Source organism: Mirounga angustirostris, unplaced genomic scaffold (genome assembly GCF_029215605.1).
Source record: "Mirounga angustirostris isolate CCGP_5_RB_7025 unplaced genomic scaffold, mMirAng1.0.hap1 SCAF_6, whole genome shotgun sequence".
NCBI classification, from domain to species: Eukaryota; Metazoa; Chordata; class Mammalia; order Carnivora; family Phocidae; genus Mirounga; species Mirounga angustirostris.
The window spans coordinates 50,782,569-50,795,194 of NW_026991714.1; the positions used below are offsets into that span (position 1 = coordinate 50,782,569).

Genomic DNA, 12,626 nt, shown 5'->3' on the forward strand with positions numbered 1-12,626 from the left:
GAGCTGAAGGCAGACGCTTAACGACTGAGCCACCCAGGCGCCCCATAATGAAGATTTTCGAACCCTACCCCCAAATCTCATCATTAAGTCTGAGGTGGTTCCCAGAGATTTAAATGCAGGTTTGGGGGATCATACTTTAAAAATATGTAAACATTGGTTTAGTAGGTAGTGAATATGTCTGTATTATTGAGATGTGTCTAAGTAAATCTTTAAATCAGATATGATTTTTTTCGTAAAAGAAAGCTCAAATATTTAATACTAAAGTTTTATCTCTTTAGCTTATTTCATCTTTTGGAGAGGATAAGGTAAAGATTTCTATTTTACTCTCAATTCTGTAAAGTTACATATCTTTCTATAATGTCTTAAAACACCTGAAATCAAGTTTCTGGACTTGGGAGAACCAGGAAAGTTAAAATAAGTCTTTGGGTCGGAAGCAAATTATTCATATATACCAATCATTCCTTGTTGATTCCATTCATATACTGTGATTAGATCCTCTTGCTTTTTGTTTTGTCAGGTTAGTCATAGAGGGAACTTTCCACCTCTTTGATTATTTTAGGTATACCTTGATTGTGGGAGGTCTGGGATGGGAGAGGCTGGGAAAACTGTCGGAATACATGGTAACCCTGTTTTAGATATAAGGATAATTGAATAAAGCATGACATTTTATGTGTTATTACCATTTTTCGTTTCTGCTATTTACTGTCTTTCCCCTACCCAAGTCCTAGCATATTTCCCCCATTCTCCAGATCCTCTACCTTTGAATCTTAAGTTTTTGGAATGCTTTTTCTGCTTTCTTTGCTTTAAAAGCCTTTTCTAAGTTTTTTTCAGATAACTGGGGTTTTGTAACACTAACATTTATGGTACCTGTATCATCTGATAATTAAAAATTTCTCCTCTGTGAATTATAACTAAATTGTGAACTATTTCCCCTTACTGGAAAATAGTAGTAGAATATAAAGTGGTTAAACACAGCACTTAGCCTAACAAAGTGGGAGTCTGAGACAGTGTATTAGAAAAGGTTTCCTGTTAATTTTCAGTTGGATTTTGCATCAAAATCAAGAAATTATTACTGTCTTAGAGAACTGTATTTATTTATAAAAGTTAGAACTATCATAGTGATATCTGTGTGTTAAGGACCGTTTTGTAATTTACACGTGCTATCTCATATAACTCTCAGAACAGATGCAGTGCAGTAGGTTTTTTTATCCTCTTCATTGTACAGATGAGGGAGTTGCGTCCTAGAGATGAAGTAATTTGCCCAGTATCACATGACTAGTGGCATAACCAGTATTTTAATGCAAGCATCCTTACTCTAGAGCTCATTAAACCTTGGGAGGTGAAAGAGTTTTGGAAGTCATCACAAAGTTGAGAATAAAAGAAGAAAAGAAGATAAATAGAAACTTTTGGTTCAAAAGTGGGAGGGCAGTGATATTCTTCAAGAAGAGAAAATGTATGTCATTTTGGCAGTCTTCCTTAAGGATTCTGGAATTATACAGTCTGGGTTCAAATTTCAACTCTACAACTTATGAGCAGTTTGATCTTAGTTTATTAACTTTTGTACACCTCAGTTTTCTCATTTGTAAAATAAGGACAATACCTGTCTTCAATGATTAAATGTGATAATATATTAGAGAAATGAGAATAATGCCTGGCACATAGTAAGCACTCAATAGATGTTAGTAGACAGATGAGTCACATTGATATTGGATGATTTGTTTGAATAGTTGTGTCAAATGTTAAAGGGTTTGGTAGAATCAGAAAGGAAAAACAAACATTAAGACTGATTTCTAGTCTCTTGAGGTGTCTGCAGAAGTGGGGCCCACAGGAGTTTTAGTTTTTTAGTAAATGAGATTTACCATTAATTTGGAATTCAACACTTCAGTTCTTATATAAAAGAAATGATATGATCACTCTGATGTAGCAGAGAAAAACCTGTTTTAAGTAACTGACAGAAAACATTATTTTGAGAAAAGCAAGTAATTTGGTTCTTATGTGTTTATAATATTAGGGATTACTGCCATGGTAGAAAGGAAATAAAATAGTGGCATACTTTATTGTTTTAAGAAATTAAAACCATAGGGGTGCCTGGGTGGCTCAGTCGGTTAAACATCTGCCTTCTGCTCAGGTCATGATCTCAGGGTCCTGGGATTAAGCCCTGCATCAGGTTCCCTGCTCAGCAGGGAGTCTGCTTGTCCCTCTGCCTCTGCCTGCAGCTCCCCCTGCTTGTGTGCTCTCTCTGTGTCAAATAAATAAATAAAATCTTAAAAAAAAAGTAATTAAAACCGTATTTGATTTTAATTAATCATTAAAATTTATAAATCAAATTATTTTCAGGTTACATGTTGCTTAGCATGCTTTGTTTTGGGGGACTGGTTTAATACTTTTATGTAAAATACTGCAAGGGAACAGGTTTTGGCTCTAGCCTCATATAGTTTATTAAATGTAGAGGCTTATTCTTCTCTGTCTTAAATTGAGACAAATGAAAGAACAAATGAATAGCAGCAGTTAGTCTAATTTCATGTGTGTACATAGCAATTTTTTGTCCATACAGTTTCCTTATTTATTTAAAACCCTCATTTATTTTTTTAATGTTCAGCCTTAAATGATTTTTAAAAAAACATTTTATTTATTTGAGAGAGAGAGAGAAAGAGAGAGAGCACAAGGTGGGGAGGGGAAGAAGCAGAGGGACAGGGAGAAGCAGACTCCCCGCTGAGCAGGGAGCCTGATGCGGCGCTCAATCCCCGGGACCCTGGGATCATGACTTGAGCCAAAGGCAGATGCTTAACCGACTGAGTCACCCAGGTGCCCCTAATGTTCACCTTAAATGATCTTTTTTTTTTCTTTTTTAAGATTTTATTTATTTGCGAGAGAGACAGAGAGAGACAGAGAGCGTGAGAGGGAGGAGGGTCAGAGGGAGAAGCATACTCCCCGCTGAGCAGGGAGCCCGATGCGGGACTCGATCCCGGGACTCCAGGATCATGACCTGAGCCGAAGGCAGTCGCTTAACCAACTGAGCCACCCAGGCGCCCCGGCCTTAAATGATCTTAATATGCTGTAGTTTGCTCACAGAATAAAAAATTCTCTATAATTTAATTAGCTAATGCATCTATTGGTAATTTAAATGTGAACCATCTTTTTCAAATAAAAGCCCAATCAAAAGGTAGTCATCTAGTATTTTTACCAAGAATGAACCACTATTTTCTCTAAGCTACTTATTCATTATGGATATAGCTTCTATGTGAAATTGACTTACTAGTCTGCCTTTTAATTATGAAATATACCTTTGTTTTTGGAGGCAAATGTTTGAGTGAGAGTAGTTGTGTGACATCTAGTTGCACAGCTGTGAATTTCCCTTGTAATTCGGGTTAACGCTGCCTAGTTTTCATTTATGTTTTTAGCTAAGCTCCTCATTTTCCCAGTGAACACATTGGGATTTCTTTTTTTTTTATCAACTCATTTTCCCTGTCTTGATTAAAGTGTATTTATTCTTAAATCAGTTTTAGTCACTACGCTGAAATTTTCTTCTTGACCTTGCTGTTATAATGTTTTTATTAAAGTTTTATAACTTTAATGACATTTATTTTAAATAATAGTTTCTCTTTCATATTCATAGGTTGCTATTCTTTACTTTTCTCCTTACATTATGTCTGTGAGTTGGGGTGAACTAATCCAGGAGATTTCCCCCCTTTTCAGTTAGAGAACATGATGTGCCTAGGGAATATAGATATTATAGCATGGTGGTTCTGGAGCCTATGCATGAGTTTGAATCCTAACTCAGCTGTTGGCTAACTTTGTTACTTTGGGCCAAATACATAATCTCTCTGTGCCTGATTTGAGAAATGGGAATGATAATAGTATCTACCTTAGAGTTAAGAGGGTTTAAATGGTTTAGGTCAGTGCCTAGTACATAATAGTGCTTCTGTCATTGTTGTCATTACCATCTGGTGACTGTGGCTGACTTAGAGTTAAGAAGTGGTATAGCACCAGAATCAAGAGGACCCAGACCGTCAGTGCTTTTTAATATTTTCTTCTACTTATGTTACTTTGTATACAACACACATTTTATAGAGAATAATTAAGGAGGTTTGTTTTTCAGATTTCTTCTGTTGTAGTCTTTGTATGCATCAATAAATTTTCCCTAGTGAATAAGATTAAGATCTGATAGAACATAAGTTTCAAACTGTGTCATTATTAATAAAATACCATTTAAAACCTGTAATTTCAATTTCTTTTCTAAATTGATGGGTATTTTTAAAAATATGTATTTGGTATGTAGTGTTATCTCACTGTAGACACTGATATATCAATATCATTATTCAGGCTTACAATCAAATCTGAATTATAATACCATAAGAAATAAATGCTGTATTCTACTGACTTCTAAATATGCAGCTACATAATTTTATTAATGTTTATAAAAATGCTAGGGGATTAGATTTCATTAGTAAAAGGAACAGAGAGATTTTGGTTTTTTAAAAGATTTATTATTTATTTATTTGAGAGACAGAGAGAGAGAGGCAGAGGCAGAGGGAGAGGGAGAAGCAGACTTCCTCCTGAGCAGGGAGCCCGATGCCTGAGACCCTGCTTGACGTGGCGCTTGGTCCTGGGATCATGACCTGAGCCGAAGGCAGACACTTAAACTGATCCACCCGGGCGCCCCGGATAGAGAGATTTTGATTGCATGTTTTTTCATTTTTAGTCTTGTTAGTCCCTAGATGGAGTATACTAAAAGTAGCACATGATCTAGTCATGCCAGTGCATGACTCTGTGTAAGGACAGTGATCATTTGTTATATTTCCCATAAAGCAAACCATTACAAGATTGTGTTAATTCTTTAATTTGTAGTCTAAGTGCTTTGAAGGCTCTTTCTTGTATAATTGAGCCTTACTGTAGGAACAGTTACAAACACAAGGAATTAAGATCTTTTTTTAGTATGTGTTGCGTTTTTTAAGACTATCGTGAGGACAGTTCCATCTGATTTATTGTACTTTTTTTTTTTTTTTTTACTTTTTAAAATGTGAGGTTGTGTTTTATTGACTAATTTTGTATTAATAGAGGGTAAAGTATATCAAATGTTTACCATTTTTTTTTTTTGGAATTATACTGAGAACATACTTTTTTGAATTTCACACCTCTCTGAAGTCTCTTCCTTATTTAATAGATGGAGAAACTAGAGATCAAATAAGATGAACAACTTGCCCAGAGTCATTTAGCTGCTCAAGGGTAAAATTCACACCCACTCTGTGTACCCTTAAGAATGCCTCTCATGTTATAATTTTTGGGGTTATTTGAATACTAAAGAATGATTTTGTGTATAGACAACTTAATCCATACCTTCACTTGCCTAAATTTCATTAGGGTAGACAATATTAAATATTATTTGTAGTGGTAATAGGGAAGAAGAATTTTTAAAAATGTAAATAACTGGTTTATCATGGTTGATACATGTTTTGCCATTTTCAGGTGTTAATGGTCTTCATAGGCTAATTTATTTAAAGATGAGAAGAATATAGGCATGGTAAAGATAGAACTAATAGGAAAAAAACATAGTTTCAGAGATTTTTCTAAACTTATGTAGGAAAATGCAGAGACGTTACAACCAAATAAAAAGAACCAATGCAGAAAGCAGATTATGGTTTTGGTCAGGTAGAGAAAACTAGTGTATAGGTATTGGATTGTGAAAAAAAGATTATTGGTATTTTATCATTTATTCTGTTCCTTTGGTAATTTTCCTTCACATGAGATGTTTATCGTAACATTTTGGACCTGGAAGGGACTCTAGATAATCTAGAGATAGTCCCCACTCATCTCACTTTGAAGATGAGGAAACGGAGTGGTTACAAAGTATGTGTCTGAGGACACATAGCTTTTTAGTGGCATAACAGGACCTCTTAACTGTAACTTTGATTGCTTGCTTGTGCTCTTTTCCTAATACTCTTAAGTCCTTTTTTCCTTAAATAGTGTTCCTATCTGAAAATGAAATTGAAGCAGATACATTTCTGTATACACTTGTTTTGTGATTATTTCCTATTGATATTCTTTCATGGTGTGTTTGTTTAAGGTGATGAGGTGAAGGGTTTATAAATTGTTTATTTGCTGATTGTTTATGGGTTATGCATTTATTTGGTATCTAAATTATTGGCAATAAATGTTTTCTTTGCTTAGAAATTAGAAATATTGGATTTAGATATGATGTATTTTAGATTTACTTTTTCTGTTGCTAGAATAATGTAAACACTGAAATCATATTTTTCTCTCTTCATTTTGCAGTAGTATTATTGATTCTACAGAATACAGCCAACCTCCTGGTTTCAGTGGCAGTTCTCAGGTAAATGATATATTTAGCAGTATGCTTTCGTGGTACAATGAATATAACATCTGAGTTTTAAAGTCATAGATTAGTTTACTGGAATGTCCTGTCACAAACTTAACTGTTTTGAGTGCTGTGGCATTGATTGGGACTTAGATAGCTCTGATGCATAAACAGCTATTTATGTGCTCATTGAAGAGTCAAAAACATTTTTTTTGAATGCTAGTAACATGAGACCTTGAGAGGAAGGAAATACTGTAAGATGAAATTATGAATAATCAGCACATTGTTTTTCTCAGGGATCTTTATAATCTATTGATGAATCACTCATCATTATGTTGAAATGTTAACCTTTTCTGTGAGAAGTAAACTACAGATTTGAGTAAAATAAACTTCAGCTTCACCTCTCTTCTAATTAATTGTATGATTGTTTTGACTTTTACTTTCTCCATCTTTAACTTGGGGATGCTGATATTTGTCAAATCTAATTTTGAGGCTGGACTTTTTTTTTTTTTTTTTGACTTTTTATATTGAAATAATGTCAGACTTAGAGAAAAATAACCAAAATGGTAAAAGGAATTCCTTTATGTCCTTTATCTAGATTGTCTCAAAGTTAACATTTGATCACATTTTTTTGTTAATTCTCATTCTCTCTTTTGCTTATGTACACATAAATTTTCTTCTCTGCATTGTTTAAGTTAGGTACAGGCATAATGATCCTTTACCTCTAAATACTTTAGTGTGTATTTCCTTAAAAACAAGGGTATTGTTACGTAATCACAATATAATTTTAAAATTCAAAAAGTTAACATGGATACAATGCTATTATCTAATCCCTGTATCTTATTCAGATTGTAGAAATTGTCCTAATATTATCCTTCATAGTAAGAGGGAAACAATGACGTGTTTTTAAATGCATGTTCATTTGTATATTCACTTTATGTGTAGTGTGGTTATTTTTATCAAAGTGAAAAGAAAATTCTTTTGGATCATGCAGCTTTTGTTTGTGTTTTCCTTATCCCACTACTTAGATGACCACTTCTATTGCTTTCATGGTTAGTCGGTATAACTACTCTGAACATCCTGTGTTATCTTCAAATGCATGCATGTATTTGGCCTATTATACTAAGTTCATAGATTAGTTCGCATTTCTTTCTGAACAACAGTGAAAACACCAGATCTTCTTGTTTCTTTTTTTTTTTTTTAAGGGTTTTTATTTTATTTATTTATTTGAGAGAGAGAGCACAAGAGGGGATAGGGTAGGAGGGAGAAGCAGACTCTCTGTGGAGCAGGGAACCGGATGCGGGACTCGATCCCAGGACTTCAGGATCATGACCTGAGCCGAAGGCAGTCGCTTAACTAACTGAGCCACCCAGGCGCCTGATCTTGTTTTTATAAGACATAATGGGATATATCAGGAGAAATTATAAAGCATTAAGTTGAAACATACCTTAAAAACTTGAGAGGGAAAAGTAGTCTTTGAATCTGGAAACAGCTTTGTATTCACAGTTGGACCTTGCTGTTTTCCTTTTGACTCTAATCTCACAAAACATCAACATCAGATAAATCCATTCTGTGACTGTGATGAAGTAAAACAAATATAAGGTCACTTCATAAACTGTCTAAGCACATATAAAAACAAAGTCACCATGCAAGCCCCCCAAAATACCAAAGACACTAATGTCCTGGCTAATATGAGCAATTGCTGTTGCTTTACTATTTACAACTTTAGTTTTACTGTAGTGTTCTATCCTTCTAGATACTCAACCACAGAATTACCCCCACTTCTTGAAAGCATCCCATCCACAACCCTCCCCCAAACACTTAACATGAGCCTGTATCCTATAAGTTGGCTCTTAACTGAGATACCTCTCTCTTACCCATACTGTGTTATATTCTTTGTTGCAGTGAGCAATAATTAAAACTTGTTCAACTACAGGTGTGTGTTTCTGTTGGTCTTTGGCTGCAGGGCATTGACAGTCTCTTCATAGAGGAACAAGAAAAGGTTTTTCTGTAATTGCCATTTACATAATATTTAATTGAATTTCTAGCAGTGAGCTAGAAACAATAGAAGTTGAATCTGGGTGAAAAAGAAAAGTAATAATAGCTTTTTTTTTTTTTTGGTTTATTTTACTTTTTAGAGCAGCACTTGATATTATCATGTAGTAAAGAGATTTCTGGTTTGAGATAGTATACTAAGCCAATCAGTGTGTTAATCTCTCTCCAACCTTCACTCACCAGAAATCCCATTGACCTATTACTATCCTCACACTGAAAACTTAAAAGAATTTATAGAGGATTAAAAAAATACTTAGGAAGGCTGCCTAACATGAGAGTGTGAAGTGTGCCTAAGGGTGACAAAGGCTGGGTCTCCTGGATGACTCCAACCTTAGCATCTACTGGAGGACAGGGAAGTTGTTGAGGAGGAAATCCTACTAGTGTTTATGGGATAGAACTGATAGGACATACTGTGCTGAGGGCCTACCCTTCATTTCTAGCTATGTTCTTTAGAACAGAGAGACTTAAAGCAAATTGACACAAAAAGGATTGAAAATAGAGGAATAGTTGAGGATAAGCCTGTCAAATGTAAGAATACTAAAGAATATAGCAAAAACAAAAACTAAAACAAGAACAAAAGAAAGAAAAGTGCATTACCAAAATAGGACTCAAGGAGAAAAGCATAAAAGATAACATTTTTCACATAAAGAAAAGTGATAGTTTCCCAAAGTAGTAATAATTTGTGTGATATAATTAAAACTTAAACATGGTAGATTTTGAAGTATATCTCAAGAATGAATTGAAGTAGTAATAATAGTCATTAGTCATCATTATTTTACACTTACTGTTCATGAACATTAAAGTAATTAAGGTACTTTACATGCATTACCCACTTTAATTCTCCGAACTTCCCTCTGAGGTAAGTACTATTGCTATTATTTTTTATTTTATTGAGGAGAAAACTGTGGCATACGGAAGTTAAGGAGGTTGCTAAAGGTAACATAACTCGTAAGAGGAGGGTGCTGAGATTTTAACTCAGGCATTATGGCTTCAGAGCCTATGCTTTTAAATACCCATTTATTCAACCAAGAGATTTTTAAAAATGTTTTAAATTATTTATGTATTTATGTTTTGGAATACCTGCTATATACCAGGCACTATTACAGACTCTGGGGATACATGATTGAACAAACACAAAACAAAGACTTCTGCTGTAACCAAGCTTCCAGTCTAGTAGGAGAGATACTTACAGTAATAAAAGTAGACTACCTTTGAACAAAGTGGAGGTGAGGGAGCAAGCCCATGTGAGTATCGCTGGGATTCCCAAGTTCTGGGAAGAGGGTTAAGAAGTAAATGAGCTCTGAGGTAGGAGTATGCCTGACATAGTTGAGAAGTCTGTTGTGGCTGGAGAGGAGTAATCAGTGGGGAGAAAAGTAGAAATGAGATAAAACTTAACAGAGGCCACTTGGCACATGACTTTCTTAGGCCGTTATAAAGACTTTGTGTTTTGTTTTTTTTTGAATGAGACCAGTTAAACTTTGTTGAATAGGTACTTGTCTCACTTTATTCTTTGTATCAAAGGACATACATTTATTGTTTTTTTTTTTAAGATTTTATTTATTTGACAGAGATACAGCTAGGGAGGGAACACAATGCAGGGGGAGTGGGAGAGGGAGAGGGAGAAGCAGGCTTCCTGCTGAGCAAGGAGCCAGGCGTGGGACTCGATCCCAGGACCCCGGGATCATGACCCGAGCCGAAGGCAGACGCTTAATGACTGAGCCACCAGGGTGCCCCCATTTATTGTTTTTTTTTTTTTAAGATTTTATTTTTTATATATTTGACAGAGACAGACACAGCAGAAGAGGGAACACAAGCAGGGGGAGTGGGAGAGGGAGAAGCAGGCTTCCCGAGCAGGGACCCTGATGCGGGGCTCAATCCCAGGACACTAAGATCATGACCTGAACCGAAGGCAGATGCTTAATGACTGAACCACGTAGGCGCCCCTGTTTTTTTTTTTTTTTTTTTTTTTTTTTAAAGATTTATCCATTTATTTTAGAGAGCAGGAGAGAGAGAGAGACAGAGAGAGTACACAAGCAGGAGGGGCATGGGGAGAGGGAGAGAGAATCTCAAGCGGACTCCATGCTGAGCGTGGAGCCGATGTGAGACTCAGTCTCACGATCTTGAGATCATAACCCCAGCCAAAACCAAGAGTGGACGCTTAACTGAGTGAGCCACCCAGGTGCCCCAAAGCTGGGAAAAGTCTTAAGATGGTGAGTGTAGAGGGAGACAAATAAAGAAAGCGGTCATATAAAATGTTTCAATATATAATTGAAATTGACTTATAATACGTAGTAGATTAAAATAATTTAGGGGCGCCTGGGTGGCTCAGTCGTTAAGCGTCTGCCTTCAGCTCAGGTCATGATCCCAGGGTCCTGGGATCGAGCCCCACATCAGGCTCCCTGCTCCGCGGGAAGCCTGCTTCTCCTTCTCCCACTCCCCCCGCTTGTGTTCCTGCTCTCGCTGTGTCTCTCTCCGTCAAATAAATAAATAAAATCTTAAAAAAAAAAAAAAGTAATAATTTAGACAGTGCTTATGCATACTATTAAAATGAGTCTTAATGAAATATATAATTTTCAAGAAAAATTAAAAATATTGAGATTAAAGTAATTATAGAACAATTTGAATAGACCAGTTGCCATAATTATTAATTTAATGTGATTCCATAAAAATCTCAATATTTTTTAAGCGTGCAGGGAGTGTGACCGACTTTAAAGTTCATTAGTAGGATGAATGGATTCAGAGGTATAATAATCACAAGGGCATTTACCCAGTAAATTATTAAAATGTATTCTAAGACTGCTGTAACAAAAGGAGCACAGTAAAATTTAAAATCGAACTGAAAGGTAATGAAGAATTTATTAGCCTGTGGTAAAGGTGGTTACGCAGATCAGTGGGGAGAGTGGGGATTAAGTAAATGGTGTTGCGATAGCCAGGAAACCAAACCATTGTGGAAAACCACTTACTGTGAGGGTCTAAATCAGCTAAATAGTGAGATAAATACTAACAGGATTGTGGAAATTAAGAAAGAAGGCTATATCTTACATAAACAGAATTTTAACAATGAACAATATTTTAAAAAACTAGGAAAGGTATTTTAAGTATGATAGGTAATTGGTTTAGTTGCTTCAAAATAATGAAAACTTTTTATATCCATTTCGTCTTTTTGATGAAAGCTCCAAATAGGGTAAAAAAAAGAGAAAATGGTAAAAAAAAAAAGTGAAAATTCAAAAAAGGTGAAAATTCAAAAAAGTGAAAATTCAAAAAAAGTGAAAATTCAAATGGCCGGGTCACATATGAAATAATACTCACTTTCCCAAATAATAAAACAAAATATGAAGTAATACAAGGTTCCAAAGGAGTCACCTAATAGATATGGTTCAGAACTTTTCAAAATTGGAAATACTTCTTGCTTTGTGTGGTTGTGCGTGAGTTTGGGAGAGGGAAAGGGAAGGGAAGAGAGTTGGTAGTCCAGGAAGAGTATTTGGCAATGTATACGTAAGACGGAAGCTGAAAATGTGAGTTCATCATTATATGGATAGAAATTTATTATAAGAAAAGTCAAAGTACTGTGTGAAGATTATATGCCAGTATTATTTATATAGGTAAAAATTCTGGGAAAATAAATACTCCCAATCATAATAGAATACCTAGAGAAACTATGGTACAGCTACAGGATTTTATTACTCTTAAATAAAAATTCTTTTTTAAGATTTTATTTATTTATTAGAGCAAGAGAGAGCGTGTGCACAAGCAGGGGGAATGGCAGGCAGGGAGGGAGAGAGAGTGAAGCAGGCTCTCCGCTGAGCAAGGAGCCCGACTTGGGGCTCGATCCCAGGACCTTGGGATCATGACCTGAGCCGAAGGCAGATGCTTGACTGAGCCACCCAGGTGCTCCTCTTAAATAAAATGTTTATAGTTGAATTGAAAAATGTGTTAACAGTATAATGTAAGTGAAGCCAGAAACAAATATTTTATACCCCTGGATTTTTATAAGTACCTGTTGAGTTTGCTTTAGAATTATTATATATTCTTAGTATAATTAGCAAAATCAGGAAATTAACATTAATATTATTTGAGATAACTTATTTAAATTTCAGCAGTTTTGCCATTAATACCATTGATAAATACTCTTTTTTAGCAAAAAGATAAAACTTTCCTTGTTCAGTACTAATCTACAATCACTTGTTGCATTTAGTTGTCATACTTCTCTAATCTCCTTAAAACCCTTATCGTTCCTCAGTCTTACATTACACTG

General features: G+C 35.2%; 1 protein-coding gene across 12 annotated transcripts in view; it reads left to right on the forward strand.

The window, feature by feature from the left end:
* The window catches only part of COP1 (COP1 E3 ubiquitin ligase), a 263,344-nt gene that overhangs the window by 80,641 nt on the left and 170,077 nt on the right, over positions 1–12,626 (forward strand). For 11 of the 12 annotated variants that reach the window (XR_010412330.1, XM_064594283.1, XM_054508048.2 and 8 more), the window contains one exon: positions 6,274–6,331. The exons of the other annotated variant lie outside the window; for it this stretch is intronic. Coding sequence is in view for 10 of the 11 variants with exons in the window: in XM_064594283.1 (XP_064450353.1) it covers positions 6,274–6,331 (58 nt within the window). In the remaining variant the exon portion in view is untranslated. The remainder of the gene's footprint in view (positions 1–6,273; positions 6,332–12,626) is intronic. 12 annotated transcript variants of the gene reach the window in all.